Genomic DNA, 27156 nt, shown 5'->3' on the forward strand with positions numbered 1-27156 from the left:
GCCTCGAGATCTCTTTCCCACGGGGGCCCCAAAGACTCAGGCAAAAGACACGTGCTTTATTTTTCCTTCCTTTAATCTTGAGCAAAAGAGACACAGGGGTTCAAAAATAAAAATTTCTTTTTTCCCTCTCCCAAACCTTTACCCCAGCTCCGCACTGCAACCACCCGCTTCCTGCCCAGCAGGGACTCGAGGAGGGAGGGTGCAGGCATCTCCAGCTGGGGAGGGGGAAGGCGGGGAGTGGGGGGGGTAGGGGGGGGCGGGGGGGGTGTGCTGAGCTCGGTGCTGGTCTCTTTCCAAATATAAATACACGTGTCAGAACTCCTGGAAAATCCTCCCTCCACCCACCACACAAGCGCTCTCCTTGCTCTGCCAGCTTTGGAGAGGGGTGGGGGGCGGTGCCAGGCACCGGCGGCTGGCTGTAGGTTTACTGCATCCGCTGGGTGTGTAGCCCGTGAGCCCCCTGCTGCTCGTTGTAGAAGAGATGACACTCGGGGTCCCCCCGGATGGTTGGGGCCCCCTGGATCAGCTTCCCGGTGTTGGGGTTCACACACCAGCACTCCCCACGCTGCCCGTTCAGAGACATCTTGCACTGAGGAGAGAGAAGAGGAGGACAGAGGACACCCCGATAAAACGGAGGTCCCACCAAAATGCAGGCTCCATTCATGAGGTCTGGGTGTGCCTGCAATTCTGCACGGCTAATAAGCTCCAACGTGACTCACGCTGGTGCTGCTGGCCCAGGGACGTGCTCTGGCTATCAGCAAGGCTGCTGGGGATGCCTCGCGATGGAAAGACTCAGCCCCCATCCACGGGGAGGTCCCATCCAGCCAGCGACCCAGTGTACAGGAGTTCACTCGTAGTGTGAGGTGGAAAATGCACATAAAAGTCAGCGTTAGCTCGGGTCCTATTATGTGCTGGGCGTGGCATAAGCAGTCATATACACTGCTCATTTACAGTTCATATCTAACGTACGCTCTTTTTTTTTTTTTTTTTTGAGGTACGCGGGCCTCTCACTGTCGCGGCCTCTCCCGTTGCGGAGCACAGGCTCCGGACGCGCAGGCTCAGCGGCCATGGCTCACGGACCCAGCCGCTCCGCGGCATGCGGGATCTTCCTGGCCCGGGGCACGAACCCGTGTCCCCTGCATCGGCAGGCGAAATCTCAACCACTGCGCCACCAGGGAAGCCCCTAACATACACTCATTTAATCCTCTCAACCACCTTGTGGAGTAGGTACCATTACTTTACCATTTTAAGGACGATCGGAAGGAAGCCCAGATGGGTTCAGTAACTTGCCCAATGTCACAGAGCTAGTAAGAGCCACAGCTGAAATGCCAACCCAGGCATTCCCCTCCCAGGATCCCTGATCTTACCCATGAGCCTATTCCTCTTGCAAATCCCCGTTTACCCATAAGCTTCAGTAGAAAAGAAGATCACTATTTCTTTTGAACTCCAAACGAAGTAGCTGGCTTACATTTAGAGGGCAGGTGTACGAACCAATAGCTTTTAACGCTAGACTGCTATTTCAAAGGGCAAGATGCCTGGGCTGTGAAGGAGATGGGGAAGTGAGACCCCCACCCTCACCCCGGGGGATCAGCAGAGCCCCGTACCCCATCTCCTGGCTCTGCACACCCACCCTTTAAAAGTCAGTTCTGACTTCCCACTAGGACCACCAGGGGAGCCTTTGAAAAATCTGGTGCCCAGAAAGCACCCCAGACTCACAAAATCTGGATCTCTGGGGGTGAGGCCCAGGCATCTGTATTCTTTAAAGCTCCCTAGAGAAGCCCAGTGTGCAGCTGGGCTCAGACCCTCTGCTGGAGAACAGAATGGCCAGTGGAGTCCACACCATCTCAATCCTTCTCTCTGCCTTACATGAAATGCACACAGACTTTTTCTCCCTATACCAGGGATGAGCTGGAGGAAGTGAGCAGTGCACTAGGTGACAGGACAACTGACCGTGTTAAACAGCCACTAACAATCATCACTACAAACGCTATGTGGTTAGGTAAACAATATTAATAATGGTAAGGGGAAATACACATACACACACAGTTCATTAGAAGGCATATGAACAGAATGGAAAGGGGAGGAAAAAGGGCTCCTGGGTGTCTTACTTACACTTTCTCCATTTTCTCTAATGTACTGATAACACTGTTCTGTTAACCGTTTCTAGAAATATTTCAAGTGGCGTTTCTCCACCCCTGATTCTCCATTCCCTGAGATACTTGAAAACCAGAGTCTACTTGGTCAACAATGGTTCAAATCAGTGATTCTGGAAATGCCGTCCACGGATCACCTGCGTCCTCTGAGAGCTGGTTAGAAACGCAAACTCTCAGATCCCGCTCGACCGTCTGAATGACAGTCTCTGGGGACGAGGCCCCAGAATCACCTGCAGGTGATTCTAACGCTCAATAAAATCAAGAAGCACTGGTGTGAGGCACTATCTGTCCTCCAAGAATCACCTGCAGGTGATTCACGCTCAATAAAATCAAGAAGCACTGGTGTGAGGCGCTATCTGTCCTCCAAGAGGCTCCCTCCTATCCTGGACACCAAGCGATGCTGGCAGGTAAGCTGGGTACATGGAGTCAGGCTCTGACAAGCCTGAAGCCAAGAAGAGAAGCCCCGCCCCCGCCTTCCCTGGCCTGGCAGCCGGCATCCCCTCCCCTCTTGGCTGGCATCCCCACCCGCCTTCTCACAGAAGACTAGGTCTCCCGCTCAGAGGCTTACAGGTGATGGGGCAAGAACAAGACACACCCAGGGTCCGGGGCCAAGGAGGTCCTCGCTCACCTGTTTGAGGTTGTACAGGCCATGCTTGTCACAGTTGGGGATGTGCAAGGAGTAGAGGTGCTCCAGGGGCCCCCGCTCGTCGGGAAGGCGCATGGTGGAGATCCGCTCCAGCACCTGGTCCAGTTCCTGCTGGCAGGGGGTCTGTGGGCACAGGCACGCAGAGAGGATGCTTAGAGTAGGGACAGGCCCGTGATTCTTCTGCAGGGACTTTCCCAAGGCCACACAGCTAGCTGGCGGCACCAGGAACTTCTGACACCCAGCCCAGCAATCTACCTACCACATGATTATGCTCCACCGCACCCCTGAAGAAAGTCACCTGCATACAAGTATTCCCTCCTCCCCTCCATCTGCGTCAACGGCTTTCAGGGGTCAAAATGGGAGCTACTTGCAAATACTGAATTCAAGTGGCTGCCTCTAGAGTATCTCTACACCCACCCAGTGGCCCAACCTCCATTCCCTTCCATCAACCCAACCAGGGCCTAGACAGCAAAGCTGAGCTGGAAAGAAGAAGTGGGGTAGCTGAGTGAGGGAAGCTGCAACAAGAGTGGGCAAGCTCGAGTGGATCCATCTATATCTCTAGCATCCATTGCTTTGCCTGTGTCCCAAAGCCAAGCAGAAACGTGGAGATTTTAGAAAGGACTTCAAGAACCCGTACGCAGAGCCCATTTCACAGCCAAAGATACTGAGCTCCCCACCTCCAAAGAGAAACTGACCAACCTGAAGGTCACTGAATATGTCAGTGGCAGAATCAGAAAGGAAAGTGCTTTGCCCGCAGGCACACAGGACATGGATCTCATCGGGGGGCCCACATCCCCGCTTGCTGGGACACTCCCTTTACATGTCCTCCCACCCCTCCAACCAGACCCGACCCGTTCTGACCCTGGCAGGTGGCGGCCGCAGCTTCTTGGGCTCCTCCAGGCCGAGGTGATGTTTGCCACCCTTGCCCATCTGCCGGTGCTGTTCCGTGACCTTCTCCCGGAACACGGCCAGCTCCTTCATGCCCGACTTGAGGGGCTTCCGGCCAGCACCACCTCCACCTCCCAACAAGTTCATGTTCCCGTCCACGTGGTTCTCGACCAGGGCTCCCTCAGAGTGGTCCTCGCCATTGTCTGCAGAGAGAGGGAGGGAGGAAGAGCTGCAGGTCCAGTTTCCAGAGAGGTGGGCCCTCCGGGGACTATCTGGACCCCTGATAATGACAAGGAAGGCGATGACTAACATCTAAGCAGTGGTGCTAAGTGACTTATGTGGATGATCAATTTCGGTTTCACAGCAATGACGAGCACAACTAGTAACGTCCCCCAACTTCTAGACAGAGAAGCTGAGGCTCACGGAGGTCAATTTCTTGACCAAGATCACAATCCAGGATCTGAACGCAGGCTCTCTGACTCCAGAAAAATGCCTGGGTCGCCTACTCTGCTCTGCCTCCACCCCAGGAGGTCAAGGGGGAGGATGCGCGTGGGGGAGCAGAGGGGCACAAACGAAGGATGACCATGTAGGCAAGGCTCTCACTGGGGAACGGGTAATGTCCACCACTCTTCCTTGAAAGACCTCTGAGATTCACCCACCACTAACTCCCCCTGTTTAAAGTCTTCATGATGTCTGGTCGGAAAAGGCATGGATCGGATGAGCTTTTAAAACTCATGCCACAGAGATCACTGGGCCGTGCTGTGTCTGGCGGGGAAGTGAGGTGGAGAGCCGCGCTGCCACCAGAAGAACACAGCGTCCAGCCCCCTCCGCCATCACTCTTCATCTGCCCGTCTGCTTCCTCCTCTTGTTGCCCTGACGCTCCACTCCTATGGCTGCTACAGCACTATCCCGGGACCCTGATTTGTCTCCTGTCTATGCATGCTGCCCCACCCCCCATTACATCGAGAGCCCCCAGAACAGGAACGATGACCACGCTGTAGTTTCATCTTATCGTAGGGCGCGTAGCCTCATCCAGATGTCTGTCCAAGGACCATCCACTGAGTCTTTCGACTTTCTTAAACCTCCAGCCAGCCGGCAATAGGGAACGGCTCCTACGGTGCACACAGCTCAGGTGGAGGGGCCCTGAGAGCACTCCTCCCCTCCCACGGTCTCATGCAGGCTTAGGCACATCCAGCCAGGGAACAGAGTCAATGGTATGGAAGGGTCCTAACCAGGGAGACAATTTCCGGCAAGCTCTAGGTGGGCCGGGGTGCAAACAGCCCCCCGCAGACACGGCAGGGCCAACAGGGTCTCCGACCACACTGCCTGGAGCGGCCCCCTGCAGGGCTCAGGGAGCAGGCAGTGGGAGTTTCCAAACAAATCTTGCACATTTTCTCTTCCCCTCTAATGCACCTCCGAAAACTTACAGCCTGGATAACATACCCGAATGGCTTTTACAATATTTCTACACAAGGGTTTCAGGCGAGGCGCCTAGTACTTGGCAGTCCTTTCAGAATTCAGGCACACTGTGGTGGGCTCAGGGGGTCGCTGTCCTGGGCATGCTATACGGTGGAAAGAGCTGGCCCTTACCTGTAAAAGGGGGGCCATGACACCCCCTCTGGATTGTGAGTTTCGGCGTTCACTCCCTTACCAGCTAAGGTGTGGGACCCTCTTCCGTGCCTTGGGGAGCCAGCGCCTGCATCCTCGGAGCATGCTCCAGCAGACTCTGGGGGACCGGGCACCAACAGGGTCCCTGGAAACGGAGGAGTTCAATAGAGGTTTACTCCCATCCCTTCCCTTTGCACTAGGCCCGATGCCTGGTCGGTTCTCACTAGCTGGAGCATCCTTTAGAACCAGGCACATAATCTCCAGCCTGGCAAGTGCTGGATAGGAGGGCGGACTCGAACTGAATTCCAGCTCTGCCACTTTTTATACCAGCTGTATTTCTCCTGCATATATATCCGCACCGTGCCTCTGTTTTTCTTAACCGTAAACTACTGGATAATAATAGTTCCTACTTTACAGAACTGCTGAGAGTATGTTATAGGTAAAGCCGTTAAGATACAGTGTGGGACGCAGAAACCCTATGTCCTGCTGGTGGTGATTGCTTTGACGACGACGATGATGGCGACAGCTGCCTCAGTGACCTGCTACCCCTGCCGTGTGGAACCCAATCAAGAAGCAGGAAGCAGAGGAGGATAAGCTTCTGAGCATCAGAACAGCAGTCACCACATCCGTGCATTGTAAAGCCATGATGCTTTCCTCACAAGTCAAGGGAAGTCAGTGCATGAAGAACCTCAACGGTTCGCAGTAGCACTGGTCAGATAAGCCTGGTTTCTGCATGTCTGGCTTCCAAGGCCACCACAGAATAAAATCAACAAAATTAAAAGGAGAAAAAGGAAGGCACGTGGTCAGTGGCGAGAAGTATCAAATGGCAGAGAGGAAAGAGAACAGTAAAAAAACCAAACATAAGAACTCCGGGGACATTTGGTGCACAGCAAACAACTCCACAGCCATTGATGACCCCTGAAAACTTCCACGTTGTATGGCCTGAAACAAGACTAGTGTTGATAATAGGACTTTGGGGCATCCAAAGTGGAAAGGGGTAAACATGACAAGCATTCAGTATTAAGAAAGATATCTATCCAAAATTGCTAAACTTTAGAAAAATAATGGAAATATTTAAATGAGTAAGCCCTTTGAAACCCAGAAAATTTTTCTCTAGAATGGCTACTTCTCCAGGGGCTCCGGGTAGCCCAGATTTTATCGTAAATAAACCAAGCGCAGATTAGATCCTGTTCCAGAAGCCCCAGCACCACCTGCAGGGGAAGGCTGATTTGAAGCGTCTGCCACCAAGTTGGGTGGGAGTCCTGATCTACCACGTTCTACATTCACCCGCCCCAAACTTCCCTCACCCACCCTGCCCTCCCCTTTCTGTCCCTGAAGCTGAAACAGCAGAAACCCAGAGGCCCCAAGAGAAGCAGTCCTGGTTCCCTGGCTCAGCTACCGGCCCGGTTCCCCTGAATGGGGACCAGCTGCAGCTTTCCCCTGGGACTGGTCAGGCAGCTGAGGCCAACCACGAAGATGATCCCACCGTCCCTGTTCAGATACCAGAGGTAGAGGGCAGAAGGCTGAAGGAGAGGCTTGCGAGAGTCTGAGACAGACCTGGCAAATAAATAGGATGGGCTGGGCTTCCCTGGTGGCGCACTGGTTGAGAGTCCGCCTGCCGATGCCGGGGACAAGGGTTCGTGCCCCGCTCCGGGAAGATCCCACATGCCGCGGAGCGGCTGGGCCCGCGAGCCATGGCCGTTGAGCCTTCGCGTCCGGAGCATGTGCTCCGCAACAGGAGAGGCCATGGCAGTGAGAGGCCCGCGTACCACAAAAAAAAAAAAAAAAAAAAAAAAAAATTAAATAGGATGGGCTGATTCAGGTAACCCTCCATTCTGCTTAACATTAACCTTGAAGCATAAGGCAGATGTTGGCACAAATGGGGGGCGTGGGGGGGACTCATCTCCATCCTCAACATCAGTTCTGCCATTTCCATTTCTACAGGCTTCTCTGCTTCTCTGCACCTGGACCTGGTGACACAATTTCAGGCTCCCTGTCTTCATCCCTGCAGGTGCTGGCCCGGGGAACACAGGAGGAAGAGAGCAAGACGCCTAGAAAAGTCCTGCTTCCCCGGCTGCACTGGGAGCCATGCAGGATCAAAGGGGGGAAACAATGGGGACCTCTGGGTTGCCCTCGCCCAGCCCCTCGTACCTGAGTTCACCCTGGGCACAACAAACCCATCCTCATCGTGCCCTGTCCAGCCTGCTTCCTGCCCACAGGGACAGAGAGCATCTATGGAGACCTCAACACCACTTCTGCACCCGACGCCCTGAGTTCTGCTCACAAAGTAATTAGACAAGGGCTCTGGGAATTTCCCACCATTTCTGGAACCATCCGCTCTGCTGTCACGAAGCCTGTGACTCTCAGAAGTTCACCGGCTTCCTCTCTTTTGGGGGCAGGTTTGCCCGCCTGCCCCGAGGCTTTAATTAAGACAGCCCGTCTCCACTGTGGCTGCAATTCCGCGTTCTCAGGTTGAAACACAGCAGGATGGCCCACATTTAGTCCTCTTCAGGAACGTCTGGGAAGGCTCCACTCACCAGAACCCAATGCCTGGAACATTCTCGGGATCAGGGTCTCCCAACCCCAGCACTACTGTCTTTGGGATCCAGAATTGATCAATTAGGATTGATCCAGAGGCCTGAAGTTCCCGGCCCAGTGCTGAAGACTCCCAGCCTCACATAAAGCAGATCTGAGCTTTACTGTATCCCCTCCCTCGGCTAAGACCCCTCCACCACTGTTCCATCACAAGGAACACTTCCGGCCTATGAGCCTTCCTTCTTGGTGGTGGTGGTGGGGACCCCAGAGGACTCTTAGCCTGCTGACCCCTCTTCCCTAACTCTCCCGGGCACTCGTACCACTGACAGGGGCCAAAGAAGCATCCTTTGGCTGAGCCCTAGAGGCCAGCCCACAGTTAACGCTCAGAACCAGGCCCTCTGCAAGCTCTGGAAACACTGGATGGAAGAGAGGAGCACACAGATTAATGCACGTTCAGGACGGCAGGCTCCAGGCAGGGCTGGTCTGTTCATCACGCACAGAGGGCACAGTGCCCAGGGCCCTAGGAAATGTTTTCATTTCTTTTAAAATCAGAAGAAAAAAATAAACTTTTAGGTCAAAGCAAACGTCTTCATATAACACTGATACGTTTGCAGTTATAAAATACGATTTTCTAATTCTTCTGTGTTTGCCCACAAAGGCAAACATGTCTGGTGCCCCCAAAAGTCATAATGCAGCCCCACTCCAGGTCCCAGAAGACAGGGCTCAAGTGGGCAGTCCTATCCCAGAAGGACAGAGGTGGCTTCCTGTCCTGAGATGTCCCTGACGGCTCTGAGCGGAAGGTCAGTTCGTCCACCCTCACGGAAGCCACCTGGGTTCAAGGGTATGTTTCATTCCATTCCTTTATCGATCTCATCATTGCCAACGAAAGTGCCAATAAGATGAGGAAATCCATGGGCCTGGTCTGCTGACGCAGGTGCTGACACCCCACATCTTGAAGTGGAAGCCCAGGACAGGGAAATGCAATTGTTGACTGGGTGGAGATCAGAAAGGACTGTAGGCTGAGAAGAGCCTTGATTCCTTGACTGATCCTATCCCCAGCCAAAGAGGTTCAGGCATTCAGCCTCCAAAGTCTGATTGCCTGGCTGAATCCTAGCTTTACCACTGAGCTGTGCAGCCCTGGACAAGTTACTTAAGCTCTCTGTGCCTTCACTGCTCATCCGTAAAACACGCACAAACAGGATCCACCTCCAATGGGTGGCAGAGAGGATTCCGAGGGCTGCTGCATGCATACGCAGTGCCGGCACAAGGGGCTCGCCCTCAGCTGCTTCCTCTGCGTCCCACACTCAGGGAAGCACCCACACGGCACCGCACCCGCACACTCTGCTGGACAAGGACATTATCACACGTTACCAAGCTCTGCCCATATGTTCCCTTATAGGTGTGACAGCGCAGTCCGCAGGAAAACATTCCACATGGAGAACTCCAGCTAGAGATGGAATTTGCCCTCAGAACAAAAATACCAAGTTGCATTTTTTTTTCTGCCTAGGAGAGTTCGGTTCAGAATAATATTTATTAAGCAACCACTTATGTATGCAGCTCCATGGGCTACAGTGCAAAGGTCACTCTAAGAGATGGTTCTTAGCAACCCAAATCACATAACTAGAAAAGCCTGCGGGCTTAGAGATGACTGACGGGGACCTCCAAGATTCCTGAAGAGATGTCCCTGTAAGGATTAGTAAGCAGTAGCTATTCTCTGCCTAGTGACCCAGGAAATGGGTCAACGCTGAAGAAGGGAGTTTCCCAATTATGTACAGAAGGTCAAGCTTTTCCAAAGACAAGTGGGGGAGGTGATAGAGGGAGAGTAGAGTCTCCCTTGTGGGAGGCTTGAAGGGCGGGGAGAAGGCCCGTCCTGCCGTAGGGGCACTGCCACACCTTCCCACCTTAACACACCTGGAGGAGAGCTGAATGCGAGACAGATGGACCCAGAGGACACGGACGAGGTGTCCTATTTTACAGACAGCAAACCCAAGGCCCAGAAGGACCAGCACCTGGGTCCAAGAGGAGCACGCACAACCTCTCTGCTGTCACCAGAGGTGCTCCACGACTGGCCTGGGGTCCCCGCACCGCCCTGTGACCCGGCCTTACTAAGCTAGCCGAGCAGGGCAGCTGGAGGGGGACAGTCCAGGAGCAAAAAGATGCCTACTTCTGTGCACTGACACTCTGGCTTTAAAACTTAAGTTTGGCACAGTCCTTTCCCCCGCAGTGTCATGTGGCTTGACTGTAGCACTGACAACCTTACTCAACGGATGAAGACCCTTTCTCTCATGAAACTTCACTTTCTCCTATTGCGATGCTCCGACCTCTGCTCCATTTGACAGTTGGCAACTCCTGATCTACCGGAGACCTTAGAGCACTCTGAGGAAAACAAGCCTTAAGAATCTAACAGCAACCCCCTACCCCTTCCTGCTTACGGTGTGAGGCATCTGTCCTCATGCAGGCCTGGTGAGAAAAGGAGACCTCTTCCCAAAAGCATCACACATCTTCATAAGAGGTTAATACATCTCCTTTCTTTCTTCTTTTCTTTTCTTTATTCTGAAGAAAGCCTAGCCATTTTCCAACCTTCTCCTCAGTCTATCTCATGATTATTTGGAAACCTAAGAGCTGAGGGCAACACAGAGATGATCTAACCCAACCCTAAATCCATCACTCCCTCCAGTGAACTCACCTCCTTCAACAGGTAATAGCATTCCAGGCCCTTTGAGAATGGATTCCAAGTAACAGGCCAGGGGAATGCTGGCTGCTTTCCTGGTTCCACCCTGGCTGGGCACAGAACTCACATGGCTCCTTCTCTGTTGATTTCTCCCAAAATGCACTTAACCTTGACATATGTTGGGCAAAAGAATAAATACTAACTACCATCTTCCTCCTCCCTCCAGGACGACTTCTCCACTAATATCCATGGCAGTGGACAATTCATTCACAAACTCGAATGGGCAAAGAACCCCAGGAGTCAAGAGCCTTGAATTCCAATCCTGGCTTTGCCACCGACAATTCACCCGTGATTTTGGCCAGACCCTTTAACCTTTCTGAGCTCTAATGTCTTATGTCTGAAAAATGAGAATCATCACCCAACTGAAGTGAAGGCTGCTACATAAATAGGCTACAGCATCAGCACCACTCAAGCCCCCAATGTGGGCAGAATCAGGCTTTGGAAGAAATGTGTAGATGATCTAGTTCTTGAAAGAGTAAATGAAAGGTGCATCTGTTTGGTAGAGGGGAAGGGTGGGTGATACCTGGTCTGCAGAACGGCCAATGCATGGGGGGAAAAATGAGTTATAAAAGAGTTCTGCATCTACATCTTTCTACTAAAGCTTGATTCTGTTGATTGTATAAATTCCATATGTTGCTAAACATCAAAGCTCTCTGCCATCTGATGAAGTCCTTGGGCAAGGGTGGATTTGCCAAAATTACTTTAACTTTGCTTACAGAATTTAGGCAAAGGAAAGATGGGAGGAAGGAAGGCAAGAAAGAAGGGGGAGAGGGAAGGAGGAGAGAGGGAGGAAAGATAGGTAGAGTCTCATAACCACCGTGCATGCATAGGTGAGGCAGGGTTCACAGGTAAACGCACCAACACACAGGGGAAGCAGATTTTGTTGGAGAGGCTCTGAAGCCAGTCCCTTTGTATGGCTGACTGCTCACTTAACTTCACCTAGCATACGGCCACTTTGGTCAACAGCACAACCCACCCAGAAGCCAGGGTGGGTGATTCAGGCCTTGCTGGGAGGTGGGGGAGTGGGAGGACGTCGTCAGGGGCAGAAGTTAGAAACGGGTGGGGTAGGAAGGGGGCCTATTGGTTAATTTTCAGCTAAGGTTAAACCTGAAGTCCTTATGAGAGACATCATGTGCCTTCCTCCACCTTTTCTCAGCCTGTCACAGGCGGGCAGGCAGGCAGTGGCGGCCTCTTACACTGGAATCCTGAGTAGTACGTGCGTGGATGTCTCACGTGGTGGCATTCCAGCCCAGCTAACGGCGTTCCTGCACGGGCCGTCTACGCCCTGCCGACACCCAGCTTCACTCCAAACTCCCTTCCCATTCTCTGAGCCCCTGCTCCCTGCTACGGAGCCAGCTAAGCAAACCTGACATCTCTCAGATGCCACCTCGTTCTGGGAAAAACCCCTTCGGCAACAGGCCAGTACCTCCTCAGTATGGTTTCTGAACAAAAGGTCTCCTCTCTGATGACACCCGCCGCCCACCCGTACGTAAGGAAATGGCTGCAAACAAGCAGCCTCCTCTGATGTTCTAGACCCATAGGTCCCACAGGTGATCACATCACACAAGGGCGGGAACTGGCCTTTCTCACCTTGAGACCATCTCCCTGCACCGACAGCTACCACGAGCCCATCACCTAGCTAAGGGCTGCAGAGCTGGGTGAAGTCTGTGGAGTGGGATGGCCAGTAGGCACCCAGCCCCATCCTCATACAGGGAAGGAACCGCTACTGGAGATAACGGCGACGGTGGACAACAGGAGGGCAGACAGGGCCAACTACCTGCCGCGCCACTCTGAGCCCTTTTTGGATTTCCTTTGGAACACAGGCTCTGGAGCTCGAAGCTTTGGCCAACCGGTTCTAGTGTGGCAAGAAGGGCATCACTGGCCGGAAAGCCAGAGGCCCAAGGTTCTGATCCTGACGTTACCGCCAGGCCTGGGATTCTGAATGATGCCAGGCTGGGTGTTTCAGATGTGCAGGCCCCGGTGTGCTCAGCTGTAAATTCAGAGAGTTAGACCAGGCAAACAGTTCCCAATTGTAGCTGTTCATCAGAAATCATCTGAAGAGCCTACGAAAAATAAAGTCCTACACTCCAGCCCCAGAGCTTCGGAGACAGCAAGCCTTGGGGCAGGGCGGGCAGGAGGGGTCGAGGACTCTGTACTTTTAACAACCACCTTCCAGCTCAGGGCCCCATTCCTCTGTGATTCCTGCCTCGGTTTCCTGAAGAATTTCTTGGTGATGAGAGAAAAGGCTTCTATTCAAGAGATACGGCTTCACGTGTACACTTTGCAAAGACGAAGCCTCGTAAGCTCCTTGCACCCACTGACGTGCGGGTTCAGAAACAGACACATGTATATGCTTAGATGCACATACAGGGGCCCTCCTCGGCCAAGCATCATGGAGGTTTTCTAGAGCATCTCTCATCGCGGGCTCCCCCTCGAGTGGCCAGAAAGCGCAGGGCCTCCCTACCTCTGCGCTCTCCAAAGGAGTGCTTCATAAAACACCAGGGTCATTCCTGGAATCGCCAAGACCTGGGGAGGGTCAGGGCTGAGGCAGACAGTTTGAGAAAACAAAAACATGCTCAAATTCAGCCATGGTCCTCTGGGGTTCTGCGAGCCAGTCTGTCCTTGAAGAGCCAGAGAAATTGATATCAAGATGGTCAACAGTACTATCAGCTTTTCCCTCCTTCCCGTGAGTCCCCAGCGTTTCTCGTCTGGTTCAGCTAAAGCCATCTGAGAACCTGGCAAGGGGACCTACCTGCTGAAGGCCCAAGTGAGCGGAGAGTGTGCTTTGGTGCAAACGTGGACCAAAGGCTTATGGGAAGAGTGTGCCTGACCCAGTAATTCTACTTCTCTCTGACATGTGCACAAAAACGTTCAATACAGGGCTTCCCTGGTGGCGCAGTGGTTGAGAGTCCGCCTGCCGATGCAAGGGACACGGGTTCGTGCCCCGGTCCAGGAAGATCCCACATGCCGCGGAGCGGCTGGGCCCGTGAGCCATGGGCACTGAGCCTGCGTGTCCCGAGCCTGTGCTCCGCAACGGGAGGGGCCGCAAAAAAGATAGAGCAAGAAACCAAAAAAAAAAAAAAAAAAAAAAAAAAAGGTATAGCTCTGACCTGTGTCTATCAACATGGGTAGATCTCAAAACCTAAAGTGGACGGGGGAAAAAGTTGCAGAATGAAACCTTTTATGTACATTTTCCATTATCTCAGAGAATGACTCTGAAATATTGGTCATTCATTAGCAAACCTGTTTAGCTAAGAAAGAGAAACACTAAATAATGCTAGTGGTTGTTTCTGGGGAGGAGGGACAGGGAACAGGTGGCTGGTGGGGAGGGCCATCAGCGGAAGCTTAAAAAAAAGACTTGAAGTAAATATGACGACGAAATATCAACGTTCCCAGCTGTGGGCGGTAGATTGGCATTATTATGTCATTCTTAGTATTTCTCCGCATTTTTAAAGTTTTCTTTTAAAAGAAACTCACTCCATCCACCTCTCACCCTCCTTGTCAGGGGTATCAGTAAATACGGGTGCCCCTTGAACCCCACTGGCTGGAGGAGGACCAAATCACAGTGACATGGCCAACTTCAGTGCCACTCTCAGAGGCCAGTGTCACAAGAGCCACCTGCCTGCCAGTCGGAGACTGACCACGGGCTCCCGGCCAGGTCTGTGAAGCATGAAGAACTGGGAAATGAGTCAGAGGAAAGACTCGAAGAGAGTGGAAGCGGGTCACAGGGTCAAGGAGGAGAAGATGCAGGAATCAATACTCAAGGGCCACTCATGCCCAAAGGAAGGGAAACAGCTGTTCTGGCTTCCTAAGGAGCAGGGAGATGGCAGCCTTAAACCGAAATAGGAGAGATCCACGTTAGAAGCCACCCGAGTTTCAGAGGAAGAACTAAAATGAGTACCAAATTGCAGGTGGAAAAAAATTACACATCTTCCTCTGGTATCGTTCGGGAGGAAGGAGGATGGACAATATGGCCTCCAAGTATCCAAAGGCCACTTGATTGAGTGGATGACGGGCATCCCTGGGCCAAGCACTCTTGTCATTGGACTCAGCTTCCTTCACAGCCCTGTAGCCTGAGTGCACTGGCACAAAGCCATGGGTCCATGCTTTTCCTTCCTCCTCCAAAGGAGGGAGCTTCTTGAAGACACAAACTTGTACTTAGCTTCCATAGAGTGTAAAACAAAGTACACATCATGAAAGGAGGGCAGGAAGGGAGACATTTTGTGTGCTCAATTTGCCTTTTTGGAAGAAGGAGATTGCGCTTTCGTCTTCCAAGACTGGAGATTCTTTTCCTTCTGTAACTTTATCCACCAGAGAGGGGTCCCATGATTTCACATCAAGGTCTTCCCAAGAGCCTTGGTCAAAAGGCTAAAACAGCACCCGTTTACTTACATGAAATGTATATACATCTCTACTGACTTGGTTTCTTCTTAGATAATATCCAACTTTTTCAAATGCTTTTCTTGCTCCCCTCCAGGATCAAACAGCATGTGCTGTGGGAGAGGGATAGCTTGGGAGTTTGGGACTGACATGTACACACTGATCTATTTAAAATAGATAACCAGGACTTCCCCGGTGACTCAGTGGTCAAGAATCCACCTGCTTATGCAGGGGACACAGGTTCAATCCCTGGTCGGGGAAGATCCCACATGCCACGGAGCAACTAAGCCCGTGCGCCACAACTACTGAGCCTGTGCTCTAGAGCCCGCGAGCCACAACTACTGAACCCACATGCCACAACTACTGAAGCTCGCGTGCCTAGAGCACGTGCTCCGCAACAAGAGAAGCCACCGCAATGAGAAGTCCGCGCACCGCAACGAAGAGCAGCCCCCGCTCGCCGCAACTAGAGAAAGTCCGCTCGCAGCAACGAAGACCCAACACAGCCAAAAATTAATTAATTAATTTTTGAAAAGGCTATCTGTATAAAAAAAAAAAAATAGATAACCAGATTTCCCTGGCGGTCCAGTGGTTAAGACTCCATGTTTTCAATGCAGGGGGCGCGGGTTAGATCCCTGGTCGGGGAACTAAGCTCCCACATGCTGCATGGCACAGCCAAAAAATAAAACAGATAACCAACAAGGACCTACTGTATATGTATAGCACAGGGAACTCTGCTCAATACTGTAATAACCTACATGGGAAAAGAATTTGGAAAAGAATAGATACATGTATATGTATAACTGAATCACTTTGCTGTACACCTGAAACTAACACAACATTGTGAATCAACTGTACTCCAATATAAAATAAAAATTTTAAAAAAAAAGCATGTGCTACAGGTGGTATGATAACTGCATCTGCATAGAGTCAGTCTCATAGCTTGTACCTGTGCTCAATCAGTGTTTAAACATTAGGAAAGTTGACTATCCAAAGAGCATTCTACCGCGCTCTGGCCTAGAGTATCCTGTTATATTACTTCTTTTTTTTCATGTTTCTGGTCTCTCCCTCACCATCTAAGCCCCAGAGCAGCAAGAGTGGTTAGGAGAGAAGAAAGGCACTGAGCGAACAGAAGAATGAATTGGAGAGGAAGGCTACTTCCCTCTACCAGGACCCACATTCAAACAACTGTCCCTGCACTCAGCTCTGATGTCACCACACAGACCAGCTCCCATGGACCATAAACACAGGGTCCCACTCACCTCTCTCCTTCCACCCTCTCCTTCTGCCAATTCTTCTCCATCCCCAGACGTCTCCCAGCTATCCCAGGCCTGACAAATTGAACCCAAAGGATGCAAAAAGAAACTGAAAACCTGCAAAGATGTCCAGGATTGCCGGCCACACTCTCAAACCAGCACAAGAAGTGTCTTGAATATAAATAAGTGTCTTTAAATAGGTCACCATGCTTTCTTTTCCTTCCACTAAAAGTTCACTAATTTTGTATGATATAAACCTGCAGCACATCAGTTGTCTTCCTTGGTTATGCTCTCTTGGTTTAGAGGCAGCAAAGGAACCAGAGCTAACTAGCAGGGCCTCAAGTAAGAATCCTCCCCTCAAGGGGCATGCATGGACCTTGGTCCAAGGTCAGCCATGGCAGAACCACAATGAGGTCATGACTGCCCTCTGGAAATCCCTCCACCACTGACTCCATTCTGGACTTTCCAAAGCAAAGGGCAGCTGTCCAGGTAAGCCACACCCTGTGGAAGCAGCCACACTTCCTTGCAGGATTCTTAAGTGCCCCTTCTTAATAAACCTGGCCAATCAGCAAACAGCTAAAAAACAAGCATTTGCCTTCTTCTGTTCTGTGTGTTGACATCAGAGGGAGAAGAGAGGGGAGAAGTATCACCATCAGTACGACTCACCTGATTCTCTGAGTTTCTAACCCTGTGCTAAGTGGCTTGTGTACAGAACTTTGTTTTATCATCAAGCAATCACACGAGGTTGATAATTTCTTATGTCCTCTCATGCTTGGCTAAGAAGCCATAGGGTATGAGGCCAGTGGCACAAAATCAAGCAGCAACAGCAGAGCCAAAACCAAATCCCAGGTGGTTTAACTCCATAGCTCTTAACCAACCAGAATGGCATTTGGGCACTGGTATCCTGGTAAACTCCTGACCAAGACCTTGTAACCCCAGGGCTTCCTTTCTACTGTTCCCCATCACCTTGTCTCTCTTCCCATCTCCACAGGACCCTCCCTCATCTTCCCAGGGAAGGAAGCCATCAGTCATAAGCCAGCGGCCCCCACCCAACCCCAAAAGCCCTTACGATCCAGTAAACCCATTCCTCCCCCACCCCCCTTTATCTTGCCTGACACACCTCCTGCCAGTGTCTCTATAGAAACCACCCAGCCTTATCAGGCAATTGCAAGGGCAGGGCCCAGGGGAACTGTCATTTTCATTTTGTCTTGGCCTCAGGCACTTTAGAAAGTAAGTTCCCAAAAAAAAAAAGAAAAGAAAGAAAGTAAGTTCCCCATCCACAGGCAACTTGGCACCTCCATCCAGAAGTCGAGACAATAGACCTAAAAGAGACTTCCCGGGGAGTTGCATAAAGGAATATTTTTGAGAAGTTATGCCTTAATTACTACCTCCCAGGGAAAAGGAGCTTTTCCAAGCAGCAGTATATAATTCACTGCTTCTCTGCATGTTTGAGTCTGATGGAATGGAGCTCTGGAACGAGAATCTGGAGACCCAGACTCCGTTCTGGTCCGTCCATTCTGGTCTGCACTTGCCTTGGCATTTGAACCTGAATACGGCCTTGATTTCTTCACCTGTCAAGTGGGGAGAATCTTTGTTTTAACAGCTAGAAAAAGCAAAAAACCTACAGTCAGACTTCCCTGGCGGGCCAATGGTGAAGACTCCATGCTTCCAATGCAGGGGGCGCGGGTTAGATCCATGCTCAGGGAACTAAGATCCCACATGCCGCTCGGTGTGGCCAAAATATTTTAAAACAAAACAAAAAACTACAGGCATTTGGGTAGAAGTAGACAATATCTAGAAAAAAAGCAATTTTAATTATGCTTATGTATTTTGTCATTTACCCTTCGAGGCAGACCCTTTGCTCACTGCACCCCTACAATCCAACTCAGATCACTCCAGCTAGAAGGTCCCCATCTCCTCAACCCCTATCAGGAAGGAACCCCTGAGCCTCCCCCCTCCTCCCCAACTTACCAAGGCCTCCCCAGGCCAGTGCCCCTCCCCTCAGGGCTTCCTCACCCGCAGAGCTCAGTTCCTTGAATGAACACAGGCTGACACACCTACACCCGTCCACTAATTAGAAACCTCCCCAGGCTCTGCTCGGGGCCAACTTAACCAGGGCCTGTGGGCCAATTCCCCAGGCCGGCAGCTGGAGGTTTGCCAGGCCCTGCTCCCTTCTCCCCAAACTTCACTCCTGCCCTGCCTCCCAAGAGCCAGGAAGAGATGTGGGGCTGGCGGCCAGAAGGGGCCCCAAGGGCTGCCAAATGCCCCCCTCCCCCCCTACAAAAAAAAGGGGGAAAGGAAACAATTCCTCACTACAGTCGACTCTGTATTTCTTTCCGGGGGAGCCGGCTTTCTGAGCAAGGTCTCCCTCTGCGTCCTGACTGACACCCAGGAGCTGAGCCAGCCCAGATCTTCCTTGGCTTTGTTAAGGAACAGGAGTGGCCCCAGAGGGGGAGGGGAGGGTCGAGGATCAGAAGCCAAGCAGGGGGAGGGACAGAGGGAGATGGTCCATCTTCCAGTAGGAAAAAAAATCTCCTAGAGTCCATCCACTCTATTCGGAGTCGGGGAGAGGGTAAGGGAGGGGGCAGTTACTCTGGAACCTGAAAGCCAACACATTTCTCTGGACCCACCAACCCCTCTGTAAGGAGAGCTTTGCCTCTCCTCCCCCCTCCTCCCCCCACCACCAAGGTCCTCGGAGTTTACTGTCCACCCCAGATGCCCAGTGGCAAACGCTGTGCTTTGTCCCTATTGTCCCTGGTTTCACCACAAGCATCCGCTGACCCCTGAAGACTCAAGCATCCAGCTTCTCTGCTCCTGGGGCCGCAACTCCCTCAGATGCTTGACAACAGACAGTGTCATTCAGAGGGCTTTCCGGGACCACAGGCGGAATCAGACATCAGGAAGAACCCCAGGGCCCAGAAGACACTTCCCCATGCCTGTTGAGAACCCCTCAGGCCCCACCCCACTGGGGAGTGAGGTCAACGCTGGACACGGCGTAGTGAGAAAACATCGCTCTTTTGGATAGAACATCCAGTTTCTTTGCCAGGATCATGTTCAACTTTCTGGCACCCTAGGCCCAGACAGGATGGACCCGAAAGCCCACTTTCCTGGGGCAGGAAACGGGCACCATGGGGTCTTCACTGGCTGCACTGACAATACGACACAGCTCACCCGGCACACGCCGTGTACCAAACGTGTTAGTACACACTGGTTCTGACCCTCTTCTGCTAAAGCCTGGGTCCTAGCAGGTGTCCTGTGGAGGCCATCGGTGGAGGAAGGCGCTGCCCACCCCTGAAATGTGGCCTCAAGGATTCCCCAGTCCTCTGAACTCCAGCAACTGGAGAGCTGGGTCCTAGAGGTCGGCTGGCAGGTGAAGGCACGACTCAGCTTCTGGGTGCCGGTGTTCCTCCTAATGTCCAATTCAACCTGTCCCATTTCTCAGTAGCAAGGCCAGCAAGAGTACCCAGGGTCAAACTCTGGGGCCCCCTCTGCCCCCTACAGTCCCTCCACCCCCATTCGGGCACTACAGTGAAGCTGCCAGAAGAATCTTGGTCAGCTCCAGATCCTAGCGCACGAGCCCTAAAGAGCATCACCTAACTTATCCATAAAACGTGCAAGCCCTGGACCTCAGGCCATCTGTTTGTCAATTGGGTTTATTCTGCATTGAAAATAGTTTCATTACCTTTTCCACAAACAGCTCCACTACAGTCTGTCTGTGAAAATGGGTCAGAGGTATGGATGCTTCCATTTTATAAGTGGAGAGATGGAAATCAAGTGGCTTGTTACAGAAAAAAAAAACACCCAACACCCAAGTAGAGTTTTTATGTATTATCTACCTGTACACACACCACACGCACGCACACACACACACAGATGTGACCCTATTGGTGCTATCAATTCCTCATTTACAGATAAGGAAACTGAGGCTCAGAGAGAATATATCTCTTGCCTCGAGTGGCAAGTACGTGGTAGGAAACTGGGTTTTGAACCAAAGCCACTTCACACCAGGATGAGGCCCCTTAGCGCCTGGTACAACCTTCAGAGACAGGTGGCCCGCCTGACACAGCCAGTTCGGCCTTTGTTTTAAAGGCCGCCTAAGTGTCAGAGAGGAGACGTCGCTGGTCAAGATTAAGGCAGCTAAGAGAACCTACTACGTGCCAGGCAGGCATTTTGCATTATCATAGCTGACCTCACATGTACCCCATTTGAGAAATACCATCATCCCCATTTCACCAAAAGATAAGACCCTGGCCCATCATCACTCAGGTTCTCAGAGACGGGCCTGCATTGGAACCCAGGTCAATCTTCCAGCAAAGGCCAGGCTGCTTCCACATTCATCCACTGCCCACCAGCTCTTCTCTCTAGAGGCCTGTCCCGGAACCCTTCTGCCCCTCCTGACTACTGCACACTGGCCACTTCCATTTCTGAATTCCCCAAGTTCTAGGACTTGGGCCTCTCCAAAGAGTCAAGGGAATGCAAATAACTGAACGATGGCCCAAGCATCACCTGCACGTGGCAGGTGTCCAGGAACAAACCTTCTGGCTGACGGGGGTCAAAGGTTTTTTCTGCCAACAGCCCGCACTCACTTGCTTGGTCACAGAGGCAGAGGGGTACAGAGGAAAGGCGGCCAGGTTAGCCTCTCACCTCACTACTTAGCTGCTCAGGTGGCCCCTCCATTGAGCCCCAGGGTCCACACCCGAGGAATGGAGGTAAATAGCCTCCCTTGCAGGGATGCTGTAAGACAGGAGACAAAGCAGGCAAAGAAGCAGTTCATACCAGGATGAGGACAGGCGGGAGGCTGCCTGCCATCTCAGCGAAATGCTGGCCAGAGACAGCAAGGAGAAGCAGAGGGGCTCCAAACATCTGCCAACCAGATCGCCAGCACCCTGGCGCACTAGAAGTATAACCTCGCTCCCCTGTGCCTTGGTTTTGGCAGAAGCAGCCCTAGCAGGCACCTCTGCCCACGAAGCCCAGCCCCTGCACTGCCAGTCAACTGCCCTCCTCATTTAAGGGTCAGATTTGGTTCAAATCCCCAATCATCTACGTGGTCTCCATCTACTTGGATCCCTGAGGAAGGCCGGGCCAATCTGTTTCCCATGTCACTTTCTTGAGCCCTGTCCACCTGCTTGCTTAGCAACCAGCCAGGTGTGCTAGAATTATAGTGGGAGAAGCATGGGAAAGAAAGAACGGTCCAGAGTGGGTTGTGAAGACAGGATGGAGAAAGCAGAGAAGGAAAAGGGGAGCTGGGAACACAGAGAAGAGAGAGACTAAAACTAAATGCAGTGCCTGGATATGCAGTCTCTTTAAAAAATAATGATAATGATAACCAAGCCTTGTTTTTTTTGGTACGGTTTTGTAGTATGTGAGGAGGACCAATAACAAAACCAAACATGGGCACAGCCTGTTCATTTTCTACTTCTCCCTCATTCCCTTTAGCAGCCCCTGCCCTGCCCACCCCTCCCTGCCTTGGGTACTCCTGTCCTGCATTTCATTAGAACCACGAATTTTTGGAACATGCTCATATCAGAACTTAGCAATTGTGTGTCCCATTTTCTACAGCAGAGAATAGCTAATCTAAGAACCGAGAAGCTAACCTGATAAATGGGCTAGAGAACAGTGATGCTCTCAAAGTCACCCTCAGTGTCTGACAGCTGGTGATTGAACACATCCCGACTCTCAGGCACCTTGCAGGCATTTCTGTAGAAATTCTTTCCCCCAAAGGAATGATGTGCCTGAAAAGTTTATTTTAAAGCTCACTGCTAAGGTAAGCTAATAATGAGAACCATCTAACCCTCCCTTTTCCCTTTGCCTGCCAGGAAACTCAAGGGTCCAATTAGGCCAAGAACCACTGCATAGATAGACCCTCATGTCCACAATAGATGGGTTTTTCTTTCCCCCTCTCCTCCACCACCTATTCTAATTCAGAGACTTCTTACCTCTGGTTTTGTTTTTGTAAGATCTTTTGACACTGTTAATAGGATTTTTTTTTTTTCTCAAAGCTTCCTCAAATATCTCATCAAAGGAACAGATGGGGTCAGTATCACTACACATTGGGAACGATCTCCGTGAACACTCTGGATGGGAGTGGAAGGTGAGCAGGGAGACTGCGGGCAAAGACTCCAACACTGCCTGCCTCTGCCTAGTTGGTTCGGGACCTGTGGAGTCACACCCTCCAGACCAGCCCTGCTTCCAAGGCCACAGCGCACAGAGCCACACCCTGCTTAATCCCTGTAGTCAAGGAACTACAGATCTCCGGTCTCCCCAGAGGGACCCAGAAGCAGCAGCCCTCCAGTCCCCCATCTCCCCTTCCAACACACTGAGGCAGAGCAGCTTAGCAGAGCTAGTTCTGGGTATTCTGTCTAGGGTGGGGGGTGGGGGAAGGTAGTGACGCTAGCAATCAGTGACAGTAGGTCCCACTCATTCCCCAAGACTATTTTACGACTTTGAACTCAGTATGCAAATTTATGCAAGACAAGATGCAAAGCAGCGCTCTGAGCCAGAAGTCCCGTTGCTTTTTCTCCCCCTTCTTTGAAGCTGCACTGAACCACTGTAAATCAGCCCTCGCCTCTGCCCCCCTTTATGCTCCCCCAGCAACTGCAGATGCAAAGCCTCCCCAGGCCCGCCCGCCCGCCCGCCCGCCGGCCGGCCCTGGGACTTTGAATGACTGCACATTTCTATAGCACCTTTATAAGTGCAGCGGGCCAGACGGCCACTTGGGCAGCTCCGCCCCTCGGCATAATCCCCGGCATTGTACACGGAAGGGAAGGAGGCAGGGGAGATGCTTGAGGGAGCCAGTCCGGCCCGGCCGAGGCCCTGAATTCTGAAAGGGCCCGGACTGGCCCAGGCCTGCTTCCTTTCCTTTCCCTAACATTTCTAGGCACTTCTGCTCACGCCACCACCAAACACACCCACGCATTTCTCAGGTCCAGACTTCACGCAGATCTCAGGGTCCCCCTCCTGTTTTTCTTCCAGGCCCACCCACTCTAAGCCCCCACCCCACAATCCGCGCCTCCGTCTGACTTCTGGGTTTCTTTGAACCACCAAGTCCCAGCCCATCACCCCCATGGGATGCAGGCTCAGCACCCGCTGATGTGCCCACCCCCACCCCCTGCATCCCAGCCATCCCCAGGAAGCCAGCAACACAGCCCCTGAGTCCAGGGAACAAAGACAAAAGAGCTAACAGCAAAGCCGGAACTGCTGGGGTTTGCTGCCTCGAAATAAGAGGGTATGTTTAAAATTCTCAAAAGCAACCTGCTCAAAGAGGAATGCAGGCTGGGATGGGGCTGGGGGGGGGGGTCATTCTTCAGAGGGGGGAGGAGAAATGGGAGACGGAGAGGAGGCGGCAGCATTCAGCGCTAAGGTTTCATCGGGGCCACGTTCTTGTCGGCACACCCCACCCAACTCGGACCCCCGCAGTCCCCACGCAGCACCCCGATCCCCGCCCTGGCTCAAGACCCTCTCCTGCACAGGAGCCTCAAAACCCGCCCCTCTCTCTCCCCTGCACCCCAGCAAGCACAGGCTTCTCTCCTCTTCACAGTGCCCCCTTCCCCTCAGCCCTCTTCACGCCTCCAACACCCCGCTCTTAGCACTTCTTTCCAGGGCACCCGCTCAGCTTCCGCCCACCCCCAACCTTGGTGTCCCCTCTTCCCAGTCTGGAGCACAGGAGAAAAATGCGGAAGGCGGCTGTCTGGCCGCTGGGAGCAGGCTGTGGAGGCAGCTGGGGCTGGCTGGCGGAAAGGAGTCCCATAACCAGGCAGAAAATCCAGTGACATTCTTCCCATGAACTCACCCCATTGTCCCCGAGCTCCCCTGGCGACTCCAGGGAGGAGTGAATGGGAGAATTCCCAGCATCTGTTCCCTTCTGAAGACCCTAACCTGCCTCTGGGGGCTGGGAGTCAGGACAGCTGGTTTTCAGGCAGAGAGCGAGAGGAATGAAGAATGACAAAATGCCCCCAAACAAGTTTTTTGAGGGACACAGCCAGGCTAGGAAGGTTAGGAAGGACATGTGCTACGCACTTGGTTAAAACAGTCAGAATCCAAACGCTTCTATGAACGTGGAGGCCTTTTGAACAAAAGTTCACCCTGCTGAGGGAGATGTTTAGTTTGTCAGAGTTCAGCTCAGAAACCACAGTACCTCCCCGGTGGACCACGGGGTGCTGGGGGGCGAAGGAGGAGGAACGCGGGACTGGGGGGATGGGCACCCACAGTGAAAGGACCTTTGCTGAGTCTTTTCCCTTTTACTATTACTTTCTAAGAGAAGCTGGAGGAAAGGGTTAACTTCGAGGCAGGCTAGGGAGGGAAGCAAGCCGGAGTGAGAAGAAAGGGACTTCAGGGGTTCCGCTCAGAGGAAGCCCTAACTTGCTGTGCACTCAAGGTCAAAATGCGACAAAGAAAAGATTTCAACTCTGACCCCTAATTGTATTCCCAAGGAGAACAGGGGAAAAAAACAATAGCAGGCTGAAGGAAGGGGGGGCGGGGGGTGTCCGGGGCGGGAGGGGGCCAATGACCGCAGAAGCTGACAAGCAAGCACGAATTTCTCACTTTTTCTTTTCTTTCTTTCCTTCTTTTTTTTTTTCCCTCTAAGTTTGAGAAACTTGCTTTTTAATCAACAGCAGCAGGCAGTGGACACATTTCACCACTGTCTCCAAGAGGAAAGAAAATAATTACAGCTTCCTCCAGACCACTGGGGCAGGAGGCTTTTGTAATTTAAAAAACAAAAGCGACAACAAAACAACAACAACAAAAAAAACCAACACGTGAGAGATCTTTATAGCCTGGTTGTGTCCCCAAAAAAACTTGTTTGGGGGTATGCGAGCTCCGTACAAAGAACCTCAGGGCCCCGTTCTATGGGACAGGAAGAGCTCCCTCAATTAGGATGGGGGGCGGGGGGAGGGCAACACCTCGCTCCGGTAAGAGTAGTTGCGCCCCGGCCCAGGCATCCTCCTGCCAGACGCCCGGGGGCCCAGATGCTAAACTGAGCGGCCTGGCTGCCCCCGCCCCGGACCGCAGCCGGCGACCCGGCTTAAGTTACAGTGACTCAACGAATGGGGTCTCTTCCTCGCCTCCCAAACGTCCCTCTCTTATCGTTCCACCCGACATAAAAGCAAGAGCCTTCTTCGTCCTCTCTGAAATAGCAGCGTTCCTTTTTAATTTTCCCCCTAGGCAGCCCACCCTACAAAGTACCAACAAGTCCTTTCTTCTCACCTCACAATCCCAGAAAGAAGGGACCTCAAGGCGCCGCTGCCTTCTCCTAGCGCCCCCTTCTCACTAGAGGTCCCTGGTGTCACCGGTACCCGCCAGCCTCAGCCCCCGGCGGCGTCCTCCACCAGGACCTCTCCAGGAACCTTCGGTCGGCGGTCACCAGCTCAAGCTCCTACTCACACCGATCTGACCGACACCCTCCTCCCCAGGAAATCCCCCCTCCAAAAAAAGAAGTCAGTAGAAGTACATTCCACCGGGCAAGCCTATGGTAACAGGGATGCCTTCTCTCTCCCCATTTTTCCCCACCAAATTAGTAGCCAGGGATCTTCCGCACGCTCGAACTCCAGTTCCCCCCTTCCCGGGCCTGACTTTCGGGTCCCCCCTCCCAACAATCGCCCAGAGCCGGTCCAGGACTCCGCTCTTCCTCCGCTAAAACGGTCTCTGAGGTTCCGCCACACATTCCTTCCCTCCAGAAGGGCCGCCAGCCAGGCTCCCCCGCTGCCCTCCAAGTTTCTCCGAACTAGTTGTCCCAACCAGCGTTACCTGCAACCTGCTCGGGGCTGGCGCTGTACTCGGCATCCCCGTGCTTTTCGCAAGTGCCCTCGCCGTGGACCAGCGCCCGCAGGGGCAGCTCGGAGCCCGGGTGGGGATAGCAGCGCAGCCCCTGGCCGCAGCGCGGGGTGTACACGCCGCACCGCTCGCCCTCCAGCCGGGCGCACACGGAGCAGCAGCCGCAGCCCGGCTCCCGGACCAGCTCGCAGGGCACGCGGGCGTCGCCGGCCGGCCCGGCCTCGGCGGCGGGCTGCGCGGCGGGCGGGGGCTTGCAGGCGGCCAGGCTCTCAGACGTGCAGGGCGGGCAGCGGAACAGCACCTCGGCGCGCGCCCCGCGGCCGCCGCCGCCCGCGCCCAGCAGCAGCAGCAGCAGCGGCGGCAGCAACGGCAGCGCGGGGCCGCCCAGTCTCGGCAGCATGTTGGCGGCGGTGAGCGCGACGGCGGCGAGCGAGCGGGCAGGTGGCACGGCCCAGCGAGCGCGGGAGCCGCCTCCTCCGCTTCTTTCTCCTCCCCCGCCGCCGCAGCCGGGTCCTAAAGGGCCCTGCTTCTCCCCGCCCCCTGCCTTCTCCCCTCCCCCTTTTGGAGACCACCCCCTTCCCCCGACACTCCCGCGCGCGGGCCTCTGCGTGCGCGCACGCCCACTCGCCCATCTCCACTTCCTTGCATGCTGCGTGGGTCCCCTACACCCCCTGGCCTCTCTCCCTCCACACCCTTCTACCCCGGGCTCCCTGACTCCTGGAGGATGAGAATAACTTGGGGGTTTGGGTAAGATTGGCGCGGGAGTGGACAAGAGTGGGTGCTTTTGTCTCCTGTTTTCGGTTCAATTCGGAAAGGCTTCGTTTGCGCGCCTCACATGTGGCCGGCGCTGCGCTCACTGCTGGAGGGAATGCAAAGGACGGCAGACATGACCTTCAAGTAGATTTCAGTCCCCTCCCAGCAATTCCCTCCATCCTCGGGTCCCACTGCTGTCGTGTTGCTTGGGACAGTGACTTAGGAATCAGAAGGCTGTTCACATCCCCTAGATCAGCCTACCCCGAACAGCCCCTCTTAGGGACCATTTCAGTTTCCCAACCCTTCAAGCATTTGGTAACATATAAGTACCTGAAACGCAGTTTCTGGACACTAAGAAGCCTCCCTTCCTCTCCGCCTGCTCTGCTCCACCTCCCCCCACAAATAGTCCCTTGGGGACCTGGGCCTCCACCCACAGAT

The 27156-nt window shown here is 53.1% G+C and overlaps 1 protein-coding gene across 1 annotated transcript; it reads right to left on the bottom strand.

Moving 5' to 3' along the window:
* Positions 1-55: 55 nt before the first annotated feature.
* On the bottom strand, positions 56-26478 carry IGFBP2 (insulin like growth factor binding protein 2). Its single transcript, XM_029225282.1, has 4 exons — positions 25939-26478; positions 3661-3890; positions 2782-2922; positions 56-589 (listed from the first exon to the last, which is right to left on the bottom strand). Exons 1-4 carry the CDS (start codon positions 26363-26365, stop codon positions 425-427), a joined length of 963 nt encoding a protein of 320 aa, XP_029081115.1. The 5' UTR covers positions 26366-26478; the 3' UTR covers positions 56-424.
* Positions 26479-27156: the final 678 nt, after the last annotated feature.

Source organism: Monodon monoceros, unplaced genomic scaffold (genome assembly GCF_005190385.1).
Source record: "Monodon monoceros isolate NGI ecotype Baffin Bay Population unplaced genomic scaffold, NGI_Narwhal_1 Super_Scaffold_16, whole genome shotgun sequence".
Classification (NCBI taxonomy): domain Eukaryota; kingdom Metazoa; phylum Chordata; class Mammalia; order Artiodactyla; family Monodontidae; genus Monodon; species Monodon monoceros.